The following is a 17738-nucleotide window of genomic DNA, read 5'->3' on the forward strand; positions in this document are numbered from 1 at the left end:
AAAAATTACTAAAGAATCTTAACTTCTAAGAAGTGGAAGTCACAAGGAAACTAAAGACCTGGTAAATGATCAGATAAAGTTTTCAGTATAATCTACATATTTCAAGAGAGCTTCCAGGACGACACTGATTACTTTGACTAAAGAATTCACAACTATGAAGAAACAAAACCATTAAAAATAGTTTGGGGTTTTTCAGATACACTAAAAATCTCACTTTATTCATAGTAAAATAGTAGTCTGGAATTCTATGCTTCTATTACTGCACAAAATACTGCAAACCTGACATTAAAGCAACCACTATTTTTTATAGTATCATGACCATATGTGGATTTCTTTGCAATGTATCCAATGTATCTCATAGATATGTGGTAAGATGATTTTTACCTTACTAACATCATTAAAGAATGCATGTATCCTACTTTTCTTTCTACTCCACACCAATGGCATAAAGCAAAGCTCTTTCATTCCACACTTCAGTTTCTTTTGAATCCCAGATAAGCAGAACAGGAGGGACTCCAAGGAAAAAGAAATGTGCATCAGTCTATGCTTAATATGCTTTTAAAAAATCTCCAATTACTATGATAAAAGTTCTGTTTCATCTCAAGCACTCACTGATAAGTACATTAGGCTAATTTAGTGCTACTTTACAGAGGGTGTCTCAGTCTCATGAAGAACAGGAACTGAAGAACTGATTTCCGAGTAATAGGTATGATTTTGCTTGGCACAATAGCAGACAATTTCAGGTTTCATCTAGTTTTCTATCAGACATATATAGGCCAACACTCAGCTAAAACCACGGGTCTTTATCTCCTGATTATGGCTAACACAGGCTATGGAGGTGCCTTAAAATGCCTGATTCTGGCCCAAGCAGCAGAATGGCTTCTAACACCTTGAGCAACAGAGAGGAGAAAGAGGCTGAACTCCATATACTAACAGTGTTGCATTTAACGCTGTCCTTTCTCCCAGAGCAGTTAGGCTGCTCAATTTATAACTCACTTTTCTGCTTTATTGACAGTATACACAGATATGTAAGACCAAGAAAAATCCAAGTATGCAGATTTTGAAGAGTTATGCATTTATATACATGTTCTGTGTCAACACACAGAACTCTACATGGTGTAGACATCAAAAGTAAGTATATCCCCATACGGAGAATACAGAAAACGTGGTTTCTCAGTGAAAAACAGGATATATAAAGGAAATTTTTTGCACCTTTTTATACAGAAGTTTTTTAACTTTGCTACCTAGTATTTTAACTCCTAGCATACTAATGCATTTGAAGAAAACCAGTAATTTATTAAGGAAATGGAAGCTTTTGACTCAAGATCCATCCTAACAACTGCAATAGAAGAGGTCTGTTTCCTATATTTTCCTAACTGGTATAAGTACAACAACCAGTTCTTCTGGATGACATATTGAAAGAATGGAGAGAAGCTCTATCACTCTACTTTCTTTCTCCTCACAAGACACTAAAAAACTAATAGTCTCTTGACAAAAGAGTTGCCACTGTGGATGGAACAGGGCAGGGAGGAGTAGAATAATACTCCTTTTATTCCTCCCCACCACACTGGCCACATAAATGGAAACAAGACATGATCTTGGGCTGGAAATTAAATCTCCACCCATAAATTCTTTTAAAATACCACATTCTCTGTGGTATGTTCTTGTTTTAGAGTTGTACAAAATATTTTAACAAAAGCCACTATTTTCAGCATCCTGAAAAAGAGAATGTAAGAGAGAAAAGAAAAAAGAATCATTCATTTCAAGAGACTTCCATAACATATGGTTTTCATTTATTAAAAAGAACATTCCACAAATAATGGAAAAAGAATTATGTTGAAATGTAATTTTCAATTAAGCACTTTTAAATTTATGTTGTCTGATCTCCAAATGGTGCCAAAAATATAATCAGCTTTCATCTACTGGCAGTAATTGCTCTGGGTTATTTTTCGGGGTTGGGCAAGTTCCTTTAACTGATTACTTCTTCTTAAACTACTTATATTCACCCGATATGTGAAAAATGAACTGTTGAGTAAGAGTAGGTATTACAAGGCCTTGAGTCACACATAGTACTACAGCAACGGCCAACACTAATGCGAGGGCAGTAATGACAATTTCATGATTAGCTGTGAATATCAGTGCTAAAGCATTCCCACAAAACTCAACGTCTTGAAGATTCATTGATTATCCCATTTGAAAACCTGACATTGCCAAAAGATGTGGAGAAAAAGTGGAGAGACTACCTACAAAGGATTAACAAGCTGAAACCCGTGAATCACATGAAAATGTGTAAGTTCTTAGTGTTTAAAATGTATTTCAAATGTTCATAGAGCAGAAATTCAAATCAAAGTTTGAATTCCTCATGAAGACTGGCTTTGGGCATCATGGTAAAATCTGGTTTAACTTCAAAGTCCTTAGCACTTTCTGATCTAAGTATTCCATTTAATACAGCTTCTATGTAACTGTTTTTTAGAATTGTGGTAACCAAATAAAACTATTTCTTAGCTATATCAGCATTCAAATTCATATCTACTGATATGAATGTTTAAAACAAAATTTTAAAAACCCCACATGCTCTCACAGGCTGCTCCTACCAAATACACCATATGGACAAATAATATTTGGATATTACCAATACACAGACATAAATTACTGCCAAAATTTTCCTCCAGCTCTTCAAAGAAGTAAGCTGAACAAAACATCTAAAATGGAAATGGGAAAACTCACATTTTTATGCAATAATTAGATTTTTAAGCATAATACTCTCATGTATTAAAATAAATTGATACTAATTACCAAAATAAGCCTGGAATGTATTCACCAGCTGCTGCAGCCTCACCCAATCTTATGTGAAGGTAAAAAAAAAACCCAAACAATTTTAAAAATAGGTTTTCCTTAATACATAATTCCATATGTGCATAAGTTTGTATATCCTTAAGTAATCCATACATAAGTACTTGTATTTAATACTTAATTGTTACTAATTATGCTACATTTACTATACAAAAGTTTTTTTTGTTGTTTGCTTGTTTTTTTAAGAAGAGTGATAAATCACATATTTTAGAAGGTTCTTGTAGGAGATTATAGTTCAGAGTCTATTTGAAATTATTACACACCAAACAAAGTGACAAGTAGATAGTTTGCATTCTGTCCCAGAAGAATTGGTCAGGAAAAATGCAGTAGGTGGCATGGTTCAGACAAAAGTCAAATAAAATAGCAAAATTAACGAATCTCTGAAAAACGTCATTTATGACAAAAACTTCTGGTTGAAACAAACAATTTCTCTGCATGTGCAGATTGTGTAAAAACCTACTCATGGACAAAGATGTCTGAACTGGTATTTTCATTATGTGCATAAAATTAAGAAAAATAATTTTTCTACACATGTTCTATGGCAATGGTATTTTCACATATTTTACCTGTAATGACCCTGTCCACGCATTGCAAACTTCTGTGGAGGCTATTTCAACTATATTTTTTAAAAATACTTGCTACAACACTTTTAATAAGAAAAGTAAAGCGTGACAATGCCATGTTACCTGTTATTTTCATCCCTCCCTCCTTAATGTTTTAAAAAATACAAATTAATGAACTTTCACTTCCTGAATGAACAATTTGGTGGGATTTAACATAATCTGAGCCTAACTGGAGCCTTCGCTAGGAATAATAACATATACCCATACAAAAAGGTTTAAAATAACATGTTCCATTTGTCAACAATTCACATCCACCTTATACTAAGTAAATACTCAGATTTTAGAAGTGCAGCTATACTAATTGACCTAAGTTTGATGTTCTTCTCACCAGCACTTAAGAGTATAGCTTAGAAATAATTAAAAGGACATGTGCAGTGGCATCTACTCAATTATACATGTATACATTTGTATATATCAATATCTCTACTGCATAGGATTTCAAGACATTTCCATTTGTTGATTAATTCCTGCAATAAATTATGAAAGTATTTTTGCTGTATTTTGTTTTCCTATGCAGTTTCATAAACATTATCTAGATGCCACCATGCAGGTGAATCAAGCATAGCTGAAGCTATCACATTAAAAAATACAAAACATAATATACTGTTCTTCATAATGAAAACAAGTAGCCCTCCCCCATCACAATTAAATAATCTGTCTAAAGCTCTTAAAGTTGTCTTTTTTAACATGTTACATGTAAATGAAAGTGGTAATGGGCTCATAAAGTTTAAACATAAGGTACTGTGCAATATAATAACATAATGAGAAAAAGGGATAAATAAGTTCTTAAGGCAGAGAAGTGTTTCAAAAGAAAAGGAAGATATCAAAGAGGGGAGATTAGTACTGGTAGCACAGAGATAAAAGGAGATAGAGAGACCAGTAAAGATAAGAAAAATGTTCAAAACTGAATGGTTCTGCAGCAGAAATTGACTATCTGAAATATTTTTCACCTCAGTGCCCTCAGCACACTCCACAGAAAGCACGCTCACAGCCAGACTGCCAACATCTCTGCCTGGCAGGCTTCCCAACTCTCTAGGTATCCAGAAAGCTTTCCCAAGAAATTCTGCCCTTGGAGCCAGAAAAACAGAGTAGCCAGCATCTGAAACCTGTAGTTTACTACTGGTGATACACACAAGACGTGACATTCTTTTCTTTTGTAGTTAGAAAGATACAACTTTCGCTTCTTACATGGGAGGGAGACTTCTCCTACATTATATATGGTATAATTGTGCACATCCAACTAACTTTCTGTAAGTTAGTTCCAATTTGACTTCACGTCATCCCATCTCTGGACAAAAGTAGAAAGATGTGACTTCTGCAGTACCTTTTTTAGAGATAATTAAATCTTCCTAACTGTAGTAGAAATAATTCTCTAAATATATTATAATAAGGCAGGATCTTTATAATAATTTAATATCTTCTGTCACATCAAAGAACATAGCTGAGGCAAAGAACACAAAATTTCAAACCATATTCCTGTGTGCTTGAAATTTTAACTCCTTTTCCACTTATGTCAACGGGCCTAAGACACTACCTCTTTTTACAAGTTTTTGTCTTCTTCCCAGACTGCCATCTCCAAAGGAACACTATTATAACACTATTATGATACTATCCCAGTCACATCCTTTTCCTCTTCATACTAAACCACAATGATACTTTGCATTCATCTTGTGATCAACTGCATACACTTCAATTTACCTGACAATGCTGGTTGGACCAGGGTACACTACACTCTAGTCTGCACACATGCATCTCATTCCATTTACTATAGTCCATGACATCCACATCAAGCTTTTCCAGTATGATATTAATTCCCAAATTTCATTTAGTTTGTTGATTCTATTCTTATTCACCTACACATTGGACAAAGTAATTAGATAAATACTGATAAGATTATGCTCAAGACTGGTCACAGACTATTTAATGTTGAAACCTTTTATTTTTTTCAGAACCCTCTGAAGTAACTGTTAGGTTATTTTAAAAAATAAAAGAAATAACATTGGTCATCTGAAGAAAGTCCTGCTGTGAATGGGGAGTTCTGCTCTTACAAACACTTCTCCAAGTCAGCTTAACTGGCCCCTGACCCCACAAAGTGATGAGTTCCTACAAAACTAATCCTTTCACTCTTGACCTTCTCATTGTTCTCATGTGCTGGCTGCCTCTTCCCACAACAGCAGAGCTGGAGCTTTTTAACATCTTTGTGTTATGAAGAAAGAATAACTAGGGCACTTATAAAACTAGTCAGTTTAATTAGTCCTTCTTACCTTTCTTTTTTTTTTCCCATTTTGCTTTTATACCTGGCTTTAGGCTACTGAAGTTCTTCAGGCATAGCTTCTTAGGTTCATGATCAGCATTTTAACCATTTCTCTTGCAATTGCTATAAAGTCACAATTGCTTAAAGCACAGCATAAGTCTTATTCAAATTTTAAATCTGCAACTTTGAGCCTGCTACATGTAAATGGTATTATACAGTTACAGAAATTAGTATTTAATATTTTTTTTCCTGAGATGTGTTCTTGTCATTTCAGAATAATACAGACCATTATGAGACCTCACAGTAAAGAGAAATTTCTGTGACAAGTATAGAACAAGTCAATTACTTGCTCTTAACTTATTTCTCATATTCAATTCAATTAATGTTAGTAAAAATATGTACTGTGAATGACAAAAATTAAATTCACTCAGTGAAAAATTCTGCCAGCAGAAAAGGAATACATTCTGGTTGCAGATTTAAATATTACTCTGTTATCTGAAAGAATAGCCACATGCAGTATTTATTAATAAGTACATCTCAAAGGAAGCCTACAAAATAAAATATATTGCACCTATGCATAAAGAAAGAAAAAATCAAATTAATGTTACTTACTTGATTAAGTATATCTTGTTTCTGTAACACATGCAAGGAAAGAAAGAACATACATACAATTAGTGCAGTGTCGTAACACTCAAGCTCTGTTTTTATAATAGAAATATTTTTAGTGAAAGGTTAGTGATTTAGATGAGCAGGTTTAAGACATTAGACGGACTACCCCATTTTCTTGCATTAGCCCGTAAGAAAATGGTTCAAAGTCAGCTTTCTAGTCTTTATTAGACAGTGCAAGCAATTTATTTCTAAACATGCAATGACAGATAACCAAGAAAGATAAATAATTATAATGTTAGTCTTTCTTCCATATGCACTTTAAAAAAGCTTAAAATTGTCACCAAGAAGAGCTGTAAATGAAACTGAATTCAGTTATTAGAACTGAGTACTCTAAAACCCAAGTTGGAAAGTCATGGAGATGATCCTCAGTGCCAGTACATGGCACACACAGGAGCACCAGGGGATCAGGCCAGGCCTGCAGGAGTTTCATAATGGCAGATCCTGCTTGACTCCTTCGTCCTTGACACCTCAACTCCTTCCCTGACAAGGTGACCCACTTAGCAGATGAGGACATCGTCTACCTGGACTTCTGAAGAATCATTATCATTCAGGTTGGAAAAGACCTCTAAGGTCTTTAGTATAGCCTTTAACACCGCATTCTCCCGGAGAAACTGTCTGCCCATGGCTTGGACAGGTGCACCCTTTGCTGGGTAATAAACTGGCCAGGTGGCTGGACCTAGGGAGTGGGGGCCAGTGGAGTTGTATCCAATTGGTAGCCAGTCAGAAGTGGTGTTTCCCAGGACTCACCAAGTCCTGTCTATCCTTGTCCTGTCCAAGTCTTATCTTTATCACTGATCTGGACAAAGGTATGACTCACACCTTAGGTCAGTGGTAAGATGAAGCCCTGTTGGGCAAGACCTTTTATTTCCTACTTGAGGTTAAGGAAGGCTCTGCACAGGGATCTGGACAGGCTGGATAAGTGGGCTAAGGTCAGTGATATGAGGTTTAACAAAGCCAAGTGCTGGCTCCCGCGCTTTCGTCACAGTGAGCCCAGGCAGATCCACAGGCTGGGGGAAAATTGTCTGGAAAGCTGCCCAGCAGAAAAGGAGTGGGGATGCTGGTTGACAGCCAGTTGAACATGGGCCAGCATGTGCCCAGGTGGCCAAGAAAGCCAATGGACTCCTCTGTAAACAAAGAATTAGGATACACTCAAAAAGGATGACAACACTAGGACTACAAGCACACAATGCTGTGTACTTACTGCCCATGTAGGCACTGCCTTTACCTCTATCTGCTTTCCTAATTCTTGCCAACCTATTTAATGCTCCCGTCAAAGTGAAATAGATGAAATTAATTAATATAAATAGATACCAAATAACAAAAATAATATTTATCAATCGCAGCTTTCCAAGAGGCTGGTCTTAGACTGTGTCTTATAGCATGCATAAAATCTATTCTTAATTATGTCTTTGATACTGACTAAGAGAAGAACACAAAAGGGCAGGTGTTCAATAGCATTTACAGAAATTTTAGGCATCTCCCTTACATAGAAAGCAAAGAGTAAAAGTTCGTAAATAAACTCCCTATAGTACCTTCTGATAATTATATACACCACTTTCCCTAATCCCAAAATCCACTCACTCAACAAGATATAAAATACTGTAAAAACAATCCAGATTATTTCAGGCAGCAAGTTTTGAATACCAATGGCTTTTCTTTTGCTATTTGCATTCCATTAGATAAGCTTGTGCTTAAAAACTGCACTGTAGAACCAATGGAGTGCAATAAATTCCTGAGCCCTTTAAATATATATATAAATATTTAAATAAATATATCACTCTGCTGAATTTGCCACAGGTCTATGACCCATGTTTATTGGTAAAAAACTGGCATCATCCATTGGTAGAACAAGACTTAAATCATTTGGAGTGTTTATATGATAACAATATAGGAAAGAGAGAAGCGAAATGAAAATATGATGGTATCCTCTACAAAACAAAACAACAAAAGTGCTGTCCAGAACATATGGAAACAAACAGCTGCACTAAGATTGATGCCAACTGGATCAGTTTATTTTTGTCATCTCACAGATAATAGTTAATTACTTACACCCAATCCACAATCCACAGAGTCCTCATCCAACCACATAAAATCAACTTGCTAATCATTCTGTAAAGAGTTTATCCACACAGCAGGCTGAATGCATGCCAGAAATACAGACACACCTGTACAAAGGCAGTTCACTTGTCAGAATAGAATATTCACTCAGTGCCAGAGGAAATTTCAGCCACTTTGCTTCCAGTACATCAGCTTATGGCAGGGACCTTGAGCTAGCAAATCTTACTAGATCTAAAGTATTTCATTGCTAGCTATGTTTTCTTTATCTTGCACTCTCTGCAGTCTAAGTGCTGAGCAGCAAAATACAAAAGCTGTCAGGGTTAGCTTAGGTCCCGTACTGACCCAGGTGTAGTGAATAGCTTGATTCCTGCTGAAGACATTGAAGTCATCACAGGTTGTCTGTCTTAAATTCCTTCTTCCCCTATCCTCCTCTTCTCCTACTCCCTGCCCTGGGTACTCTGCTGCTCTGCATGTTTCAATGCACTGGTAGAATCCTGCAAATGAACAGCCATGAAATGAAGAACCTGGAGACACCACGTAGAGTCACAGATTTGTCTCAAGAACAACTGTGCTTATTAATTCCAGCTTTGCACAGATTTTGCCAATTCACCTGGCTTCAGTCAGTGCAGTTTTCCTGGGCACTCATCTTGCCATGACTCAACTCCCATGTACCCCCAAATTGGAAGAATGACTTTGTTAAAACAGACTAATCACACCACTTTATGTAGTCATGCTCACATACAACTGACAATTCGGAAATATGTTACGTAGTTGGCAACATATTATTTAAATACACATAAAGTGCACAGTTATTATTTACTATAACAGGGTACACTTCATAAAACTGAGTTGTATGATGACTGAAAACATGGGAAGAATTAGAAGAAAAAACATATAGTAGTTTAAGACCATTTTATCAGTTCACATTTTTCCAAAAAAAAAAGAGAACAAAACCAGAAGTATGCACACATTCTACTAAAAAGCTGGTAAAGGAGGTCCTACAGCCTGTGGATGATCACAGCATCCCCATCCATTTATATTCTATGAACATACTTAACTAGAAACCTGGAAATCTAAGATGATTGATCATTTACAGAATCAACTCACAGTATTTCACTGAATTATTAATTTTTTTCCTCAGAAACTGACCTAAATGAGTAGCACTATGCGTAGCCAAGTTCAAAGTATCAAATGATTTTTCAATACTTAATAAGCTATAACTCATTAGTTGACAAAAATTGTATTACTGCCAATATGTAGTCTTTGCATTTTATACCCTAAAATGTAAGATCAAGTAATCTGAATCACACTATTATGATGTGCTAAGCAAATGCAAATTTTAACTGAGGATAAGAAAAGAAAAGAAAACAATCTGGCTTTTTCTTCCAGCCAAATCAGAACACTTTGTCTAATGGTGAATCTGCAATGACAATGTGCACACAGCTTTTTGCAGCTGAATTCTTTGTTTCATAACATCAGAAAAACCCACTACCAGAAACAACACAAGGGAAACAAATTTTAAAAGAAATCTTAATGGACTTCACTTTCACAACTTTTGAAAATATGCTTAACCTTTCCAATCTTCAGAGACTCGAAAACCATATTAATCTTACCATAAACATTGTGGAGGTGTTGTGGGTGTTTGGTTTTTATTTGAGAAGGGGTGGAGGGGGGTGTGTGTGGAAGGAGAAAGGGGAGCTGTGTGCCAATTTTGGCTGGGATAGAGTTAATTTCCTTCCCAGTAGCTTGCATGGAGCTATGTTTTGGATTTGTGCTGAAAACAGTGTTGGTACCAGAGGGGTGTTTTAGTTATATACATCAAGGCCTTTCCTCAGCAGCCCACCAGCGAAGCAGCTGGTGTACATAAGGTACGTAAGAATTTGGGAAGTGGCACAGTTGGGATAACTGACCCCAACTGACTACAGAGATATTCCAGATCAATACCATCCCGGATTTTTACTTTCCAAACACCTTCAAATACCCTGAACATCTGATTTATAAATAACCTTCTATTTCAAATGCTTACAATGGCTACAGAATGCGCAAACTGTCCCCATCATTTCTGATCATTAAGAAACAAGAAAAATTACCCCTTCAGGATTATATTTTGCTAACACACCACTGCCATGGAATTCTTCTAAGACATCCTTAATTTTCTTGGTGGAATCTGGATAAAAAAATAAAGAGAGAGAAATTGAAAATACAGAACACTGATTTACATAATATGAACTGTAATTAAAAAAACAACAATCAAAACTGCTAATAGCTTTTCACAATGCACATTAGTAATTTTCTGTACCAGTATGAGAGCTGTGGGCACAAAGAAAATGAGAACATACTTTACCTTCTTAACAAGTACAGTAAAAACCTGGAAGTAAACACAAAATGCACAGAAACATTCTTTGATCTAATCCTTTACTATTAAATAGCATATTTCTGAAGGAGTTATTTTCAAGACACTTATTTCAAGTCATTTTTCTTGTCTTTGAGTCAACCACAAAACACGGTCGTTTCCACCAGCACTATAAAATCTCCTTTGGCAGAGCTGCCAGTGAGCAGAGGAGCTGGACAATATCAAGATAAATGGGAAGCTACTAGAAAAAAATTCCGCAGTGGTCACATCACAGAAAACAAATGTTGCTCTCAAAACCTCAATTTTTGCCGACCTCTCAGGTATTCTAAAAGCTATCAGCTTCAGTAACTTTTGTCTAACAGAACTGTGCAAATCCCTGCAGTTCAGAACCAGGTAGATACAATTTTTTCAACTTATTTTAACTACGTGCAGGATAACAGAGCAATTATTTCAGTAAGTTGCCATAATATAAAACGCTTGAACTCAGATCCACTTAGAACTCATCACGCACATAACCATCTTTTACACATTAAATATCCCAGCAACACATGAAAAATAATTGTAACTCATTTATTTCTTTAAAATGCAGTAGGTTGAGTACAATGGTCAATGTGCATAGTGGCCACAACACCATGACCTAGTAATGAGTACCAAAGCAGTGAATAAGAGAATAGATGAACTTTGCATCTGCAATTTTATTTCTACAGCAAAACCTGAGGAAAGTAGAGAAGCAAATGGTGAACCAAGAACAAGATTCTCTAGAGCCATTATTTCAGCACTTAATATTAAAAAAATAGGACCTAATATAGCTTTTATTAATTAAATCAACAAAATATGGCATTGTAATAGCTTTTAGACTTTAAAGAAATCCAGCATCTTAAACCTGACTCTCATATGTACATTTAGAAAATTATGTGACCTGAAAGGAGAAAATGGAGCAGCCAAGGATTTGAACAATAGTTATGTAACAGTTCTTTAACAGTTCATAGCAGCTATAAACAGGATACAACACTGAAATTCAGTTTTAAGAGGTGTTGGAGGAGGTGTTTCCCTCCCACTCTCATACACAGTTTACACAGTAATAAGAATGGCTTTTCCAACGTTTTTCATTTACCAAATTTTCTTAAATAAAAACACCTGAGACTATGTGAGGCCACAATAAAATTGCTCATTTTCATTAACTGAATATATTTCAATGTTACTGTCAACTATAAGCAATGGAGTTTAGCAGGCCTCATGGGAAGTCAATGCAAGTATTTATTGATAAAATCATCTATAATCTTATTGCTTTGTCATTTGAATTACAACAAAAAAATCACAACTTCATGTTAAAAAAACAAAAAAACCCAAAAAAATTAAAGAAAACCAAACACAGAATAAATAAATAAATATATTAAACAACAAAATTTATCAGCTGTAATTAGAAGCTGGTGGGTTAGACACCTACTGACCAGGAAAAACACACAAATTGATGAGTGACAAAAAAATTATTTTTATTTTGTTTCTATTCTTTTGTTTTTCAGTATCCACACAGCTGTTTGCATATAAAAATCATTGCATCTTATGATAATAATGTCAATAACTACGAAAGCAGCAGTGTGAGATGAGCAGATGTATGACAGAGGTGATTAAGCCTCATCCTAAAAAAAGGATTTTTCTGAGCTTTGGAGGAAAAGTTTGAACACACATCAAATAGAAAGACAGCAATCTCCTCACATCTTTTATTATCTAAACAAACAAATAAATAAATAAATAGAAATTGACTGCTTCCTAGAGGTTTTAAAACAATGTCTTGAGGTTTTCTTTCAGCAACGACTGTGCTTTCATCTCACATTTTGCCAGACAGTCTATTCATCTTTAAACTGGTATTATGCCCATGCAACTGTAACTAAAAGCAAAACCTGTGTTATGCTACATATTGAAATTAAATTAATTTCTTGCCTTCCATTTTTCCACACTTTTCTTAGTCAAGTATCAAGATGAAAATATGCTCTATTACAACAACAATGTAACTATTTCCCTTTTCCATACATGAGTTTAAAATAGCCACATCCAAAAAGCACTGCCTTCATGTTTGAAATTATGGTCCAGAACATAAAGGTCTGCAGATGTAAATTCTGCTTTAGTTGTCCACCAAAACTTTGGAAAATATTTCCTCATTCAGGTCAGGAGCTGTAATTATTTTGAGCACTTCAGCCAAGGCAGAATCATTTTTTACAACCTTTCGCTCATACTCATTCAATCACTTTTTTTAAGTTCATGTGACAGTATCCAAGCTAGAAGAGAGATCTTTCGAAGTGTTCAAAATGACATACCGATATTTTGAGAAGAATGCCAGCACACCATCTTCTGCCTGCATACTCCTTAACAGTGCTGACAACCCTCAGTGACAACCCTCAGAAAAAAAATTTTTCTTCTCCCTCAGCCTTGAGTAGGCAAACTGATACTGGGAACATGTTCCAGCTTTAATAAGTTGTCTTAAATGGATATGAAGAATAGGATCATTTTCTACTCTTTTTCAGGAATCACATTAAAAACCAAAAAGCCAACAAAAAACCTGTCCTAGAAAGTCATATGGAATAGAAACTCCAATTAAATGTTATCAACTCTACATAAAAAATAGTCAAGTACATGCTCTTCATCAAAAAATAAGCAAAAAAAAAAAAAAAATCCAGGATACATATATAGAAGTAACTGTATATGAAGTAAATTCCCTAAGATTGTTTTTTTTCTAAAAATAGGAAACAAATTGAAGGTAAACACAATGGTATGGATTTCGTGACAGTTTTGTCTGATCCAAATTATCTAAATAACCACTGTAAAATGCTGGTGCAAACACAAACATCAGAACAGAACCTGCATTCTCTCTGTATCCTAAAAGTACAGATGTTCTTATGTTCTCATTCCTTAGCATCTTAGCACTCCAGAGCAATTTCAGTGAATTCGTAAGTTAAGACACAAAATGGTTTTAAACTCTGTTGGAATACTGTTAGCTGTTTTTAAAATCAAGGACAAATTTCTTCTTTGTCTAAGTCTCTGCATTCCAAGCTCTCCTCAAGAGAGAAGGTTTCCAAATATGTGTATATATAGTGTATACCCTGTCATGGCAGTGCTTAAATCCCATGTTATCTGCGAAGTTATAGCTGGCACAGTACTATTTTAATGTAGCTTAAAATATAATGTTTGTTTCATGAAGAATCTCTCTTTTCTTTGCCTTTACAATTTCATTCTTTTTATGACCCACTAGGGCACTGCTTTAGGTATTCAGTCAGAATACAAAAGACCTTCAATTCTGTCCCCTGCCTGAACTGATTTCAACTCCTACTGTTCAACTCAACTTCTGTTGTATTTTGCAAAGTCAAGAGGGTGGAAGGAGAAAAAGGGAAACTGTGGCTCAGGATTCAGAGTTCGCCTTGGATGAGGTAAGATGTCATTTTCTACCTCACACCCCAGTGAATCTGTGGAAGAATAAATAGGCAAGGCATGGTGTGGAAGATTGCTAACTGAAAAGGTATTACAAGTACATGGGAGAAAAGTAGGTGGATTCTACACCATGCTGCAGAAATTCTGTTTTAAATTAAGGCTCCAAAACGATAAAGATGTGAGTTGGGATTATGTTGTATTGTTTTAGAATAAAGGCAAAAAAATTAAAATAATGACACTAGAAATATGAAACCTGCATATATAAAAGCAAAAGTATCGAAGTGTCTGATTTTTTTCTTAACCATCTTTTAGCCATGACAAAGATACTTTTTATAACTGAAGACAAATTTACATACTAAGTTCAAAACCGTTTGAGGTTTAGCCCACATTAAAAATTATTATTCATTTTTTAAAGTGACTCAACTTCAGATGAAGAAAATTGAGCACTTAGTTGAGACTGGAATTTTGTGTACCATTTCTCCAACAATCAGAAAACACAAAACAGAAAGAAAACTTGCCCAGATTACATACTTTTCCTACATTTTCTCCTTATCCTCTCAGAAAAAATAATTCAAAATAATTTTTTCCTTAAATAAAAAGACTCATAAGACAACTTATATAAAACTTATATGCTATGTACACAGAAATGTTTTTGAATTCAAAAGAAAATAAACATTAGAAAAAATGATTGCATTATGAGCTATAATTCTCACCAGAAAGTCAAAACAACCTGCATATTTATTGATCCATAACTAATTTTAACACCTACAATAACATGTAGAGTAATAACCACTTTCTACCTCCATATGCCTTTTGTAAACTTATGAACAATATATACAATATGAAACACATCACAGGCATACAAAACATAAAAGCTTCACAGAGGTTTTTTTATATCTCTTATCACAACTTAGAAAAGCAAAATGTCCAACCATATATATACAATTTTCTGCACGCCAACAAAGCCTAGCTCAAACTCAAAAGCTCTTCTTGACAGTCAAACCAAAGAGAAGCACTAAGAGAAATCCAGCAATCAGTTGGCATTACAATTTTTATACAGGTTCTTATTCAATGGACTTTCTTTTATGGATGCAACAATACAATAATGTGTGCGTATCTAAATTTATACATACAACTTTTTTTTTCTTTTTGCCTAGTTCATTTTATTCAGAGAACTGGACAACTCTTTTACTTGAGCCATGGCTGTGTTTAATCTAAAGCTTTACTGACCTAGATATTCCAGTACATTAAAAAGGCCAAGCCTGTCAACAAACCTGCATGCAGCACCATTGAGTAAAAACTGTTCACCTTTCTACAAAAAGGTGGTTTCAGTAAGGACTCATCAAGCATTACTCAGGGTTGCAGCATGTCTGTGTTGGTAAGAGATGCCTGATGGTTGCTACTGAACTTGGAGAAGGCAGTGGCTTACATGTCCTCTACTGCCCATTTATGTGGCTGCAGACTCACTGCCAAAGCTTTCAGTATAGGTCACACCTTGGTTTTGGTTCATGACATATAAGTGGTCTTTTGATGCAAGTTTCACTAAGGAAACAAACATTTAAAACTTTTAATAGGATAAACACTTGATTTTGGCTTTCTTATGATGAGAATTTAAAACCTATTGTGGCCTTGCAAAGAGTGGCCAAGAAGAGAAGGCAATCCCTGTCCACTGGTCTAAAGGAGATCTCCCCAAATATGCTGCTACCAATGTAACACTCTGTAATCAGAAGAATTGAGCTCCACCCTCCAAATTACATTCTCATTGAATTCTATGAAAACTAGGAAAAATGCTTCTTAGAAACTCAGTCAGAATTGGATGATGCTGTGACATAGTGGTACTAAGCAATAGTTACTGTAGAAATATACCACAGCACTTGACAAGGGTGGGTGAATTTGGTGCAGAAAAACCCCCTCACCACTAGCGCTGCAATAAACAAATATCTGCTCTATAGACATTGCTCTGTGGGGATTTATTGCCAACCTATCTTTTGAGCATCAAATGGCAAGGTACTTCTGCAACAGGGAATGGAGGAGTTAGAACAAGAAAAAAGGTAGGAGCAGCAGCTCCTGCTTCAGAAGAAAACTTCCTCCTGACACCCAAAGCAGGAGCTGCCTCTTCCACCCATCCTCCCTGCTGGGGCTTGGCAACACAAGGGGCAAAACAGATTCATTTTACCCATTGCTATGTACTAAATGTTACTTAGGCAAGGACTTCTTTGTGGAAAAAAAAGCAGTATTTACTACATGTGCCAAAACATCTTTAGTCCACATTAATAAAAAATGTCCACCAAATCCCTCTTCCCTAAGCAGATGTTCAAGTGAAAAGTATATGGCAAACAACAGGGAGCTGCAGAGGCTTAATTTTAGTCTGCTAGTGGGAAGAGCTTTCAAAGGGAGAAATAAGTAAAGGACAAAAACAGACTCCAGAACTTGAGCAGAACTGCAGCTAAGTCCTGAGTGTACTTAAAAACTGTTAAATAAGAAAAATAATGCATCAGATTTTTTATGTTTTAAAGTTACTCCAGCTAACTTTCTCAGTGTCTTTTGGACTCCTGTATTTTCTGACATTTTGACAATTACATCTTCAACAGTCTGAAAGCAACTCAGAGTGCATGTCTGAGGGGAAGACTCAGGATATCAGGCTGCTGTGAGTATTTGGGCTCTGTGGGACCAGGACCCCATGGATTCTCTGGGTCAGCAGGGCCCTGACCACCAGGGTCTGCCCCATCACCACAGCTGGCAGTGGGCAGCTCCATGGGGTTAGGGCAAGCAAGAGGCTGTCAGTCTGTTAAAAAACACCTCTCACTGAGACCAGGAAGGATGAGCCTTGGGAGCTTCTCCAGTCTTCAGATCCCATCACCGCAACTGAATTTGGAAACTCATACAAACCTTTTCTCATCTCCCTTCTCTCACTTCCTGTTTATTTATTGATGGTCATCATCACCCGGCAGAGGATCCCAAGTCAAAAGTCTTTCACTTAGAATGATAATGAAACAACTGTTAAATTAAGGAAGGAATGCTGTTGACAACATATTTCACTACAAACACTAAATCTATTCACTAACTAGTAGGAAAGAGTCAAATCAGTTTGGTTAGAAATTTAGCAAGTATTATTTCTGCTTTTAAGTGGGAACAGGGAAACAGTATTCTAAGTTTGAGGATATTTCTACAGGTTTTTAAATAGACATTTAAAAAAATACACTAATTCACTTGTTTCTGTTTTTCCCAAAATGCCATACCTCAAATCCTGTGTTCAAAACAAGAAGGATACAGAGGTGCTGGAGTGCGTCCAGAGAAGGGCAATGGAGCTGGGGAAGAGTCTGCCACAAGTCCTTCAACAAGCATCTGAGGGTATTGGGGTTGTTCAGCCTGAAGGAAAGAAGGCTTAGGGCACCTTATCACTCTTTACAACTTCCCTGAAAGGAGGGTGTAGCCAGGTGAGGGTTAGCCTCTTCTCTCAGGGAACCAGCAACAGAACAAGAGGAAACGGCCTCAAATTGCACTA

The 17738-nt window shown here is 35.9% G+C and overlaps 1 protein-coding gene across 6 annotated transcripts in view; it reads right to left on the reverse strand.

Annotated features, from left to right (window-relative positions):
• Positions 1 to 17738, reverse strand: part of DGKB (diacylglycerol kinase beta) — a 298411-nt gene that overhangs the window by 257755 nt on the left and 22918 nt on the right. For 3 of the 6 annotated variants that reach the window (XM_062508147.1, XM_062508124.1, XM_062508116.1), the window contains exons 2-3: positions 10548 to 10624; positions 6343 to 6363 (exon numbers count right to left, since the gene is read on the reverse strand). In XM_062508147.1, the coding sequence (XP_062364131.1) occupies positions 6343 to 6363; positions 10548 to 10624 (98 nt within the window). The remainder of the gene's footprint in view (positions 1 to 6342; positions 6364 to 10547; positions 10625 to 17738) is intronic. The other 3 variants (XM_062508155.1, XM_062508139.1, XM_062508130.1) reach the window with 1 other exon arrangement.

The sequence above is a fragment of the Cinclus cinclus genome, chromosome 1 (genome assembly GCF_963662255.1).
Source record: "Cinclus cinclus chromosome 1, bCinCin1.1, whole genome shotgun sequence".
In the NCBI taxonomy this organism is placed as follows: Eukaryota; Metazoa; Chordata; class Aves; order Passeriformes; family Cinclidae; genus Cinclus; species Cinclus cinclus.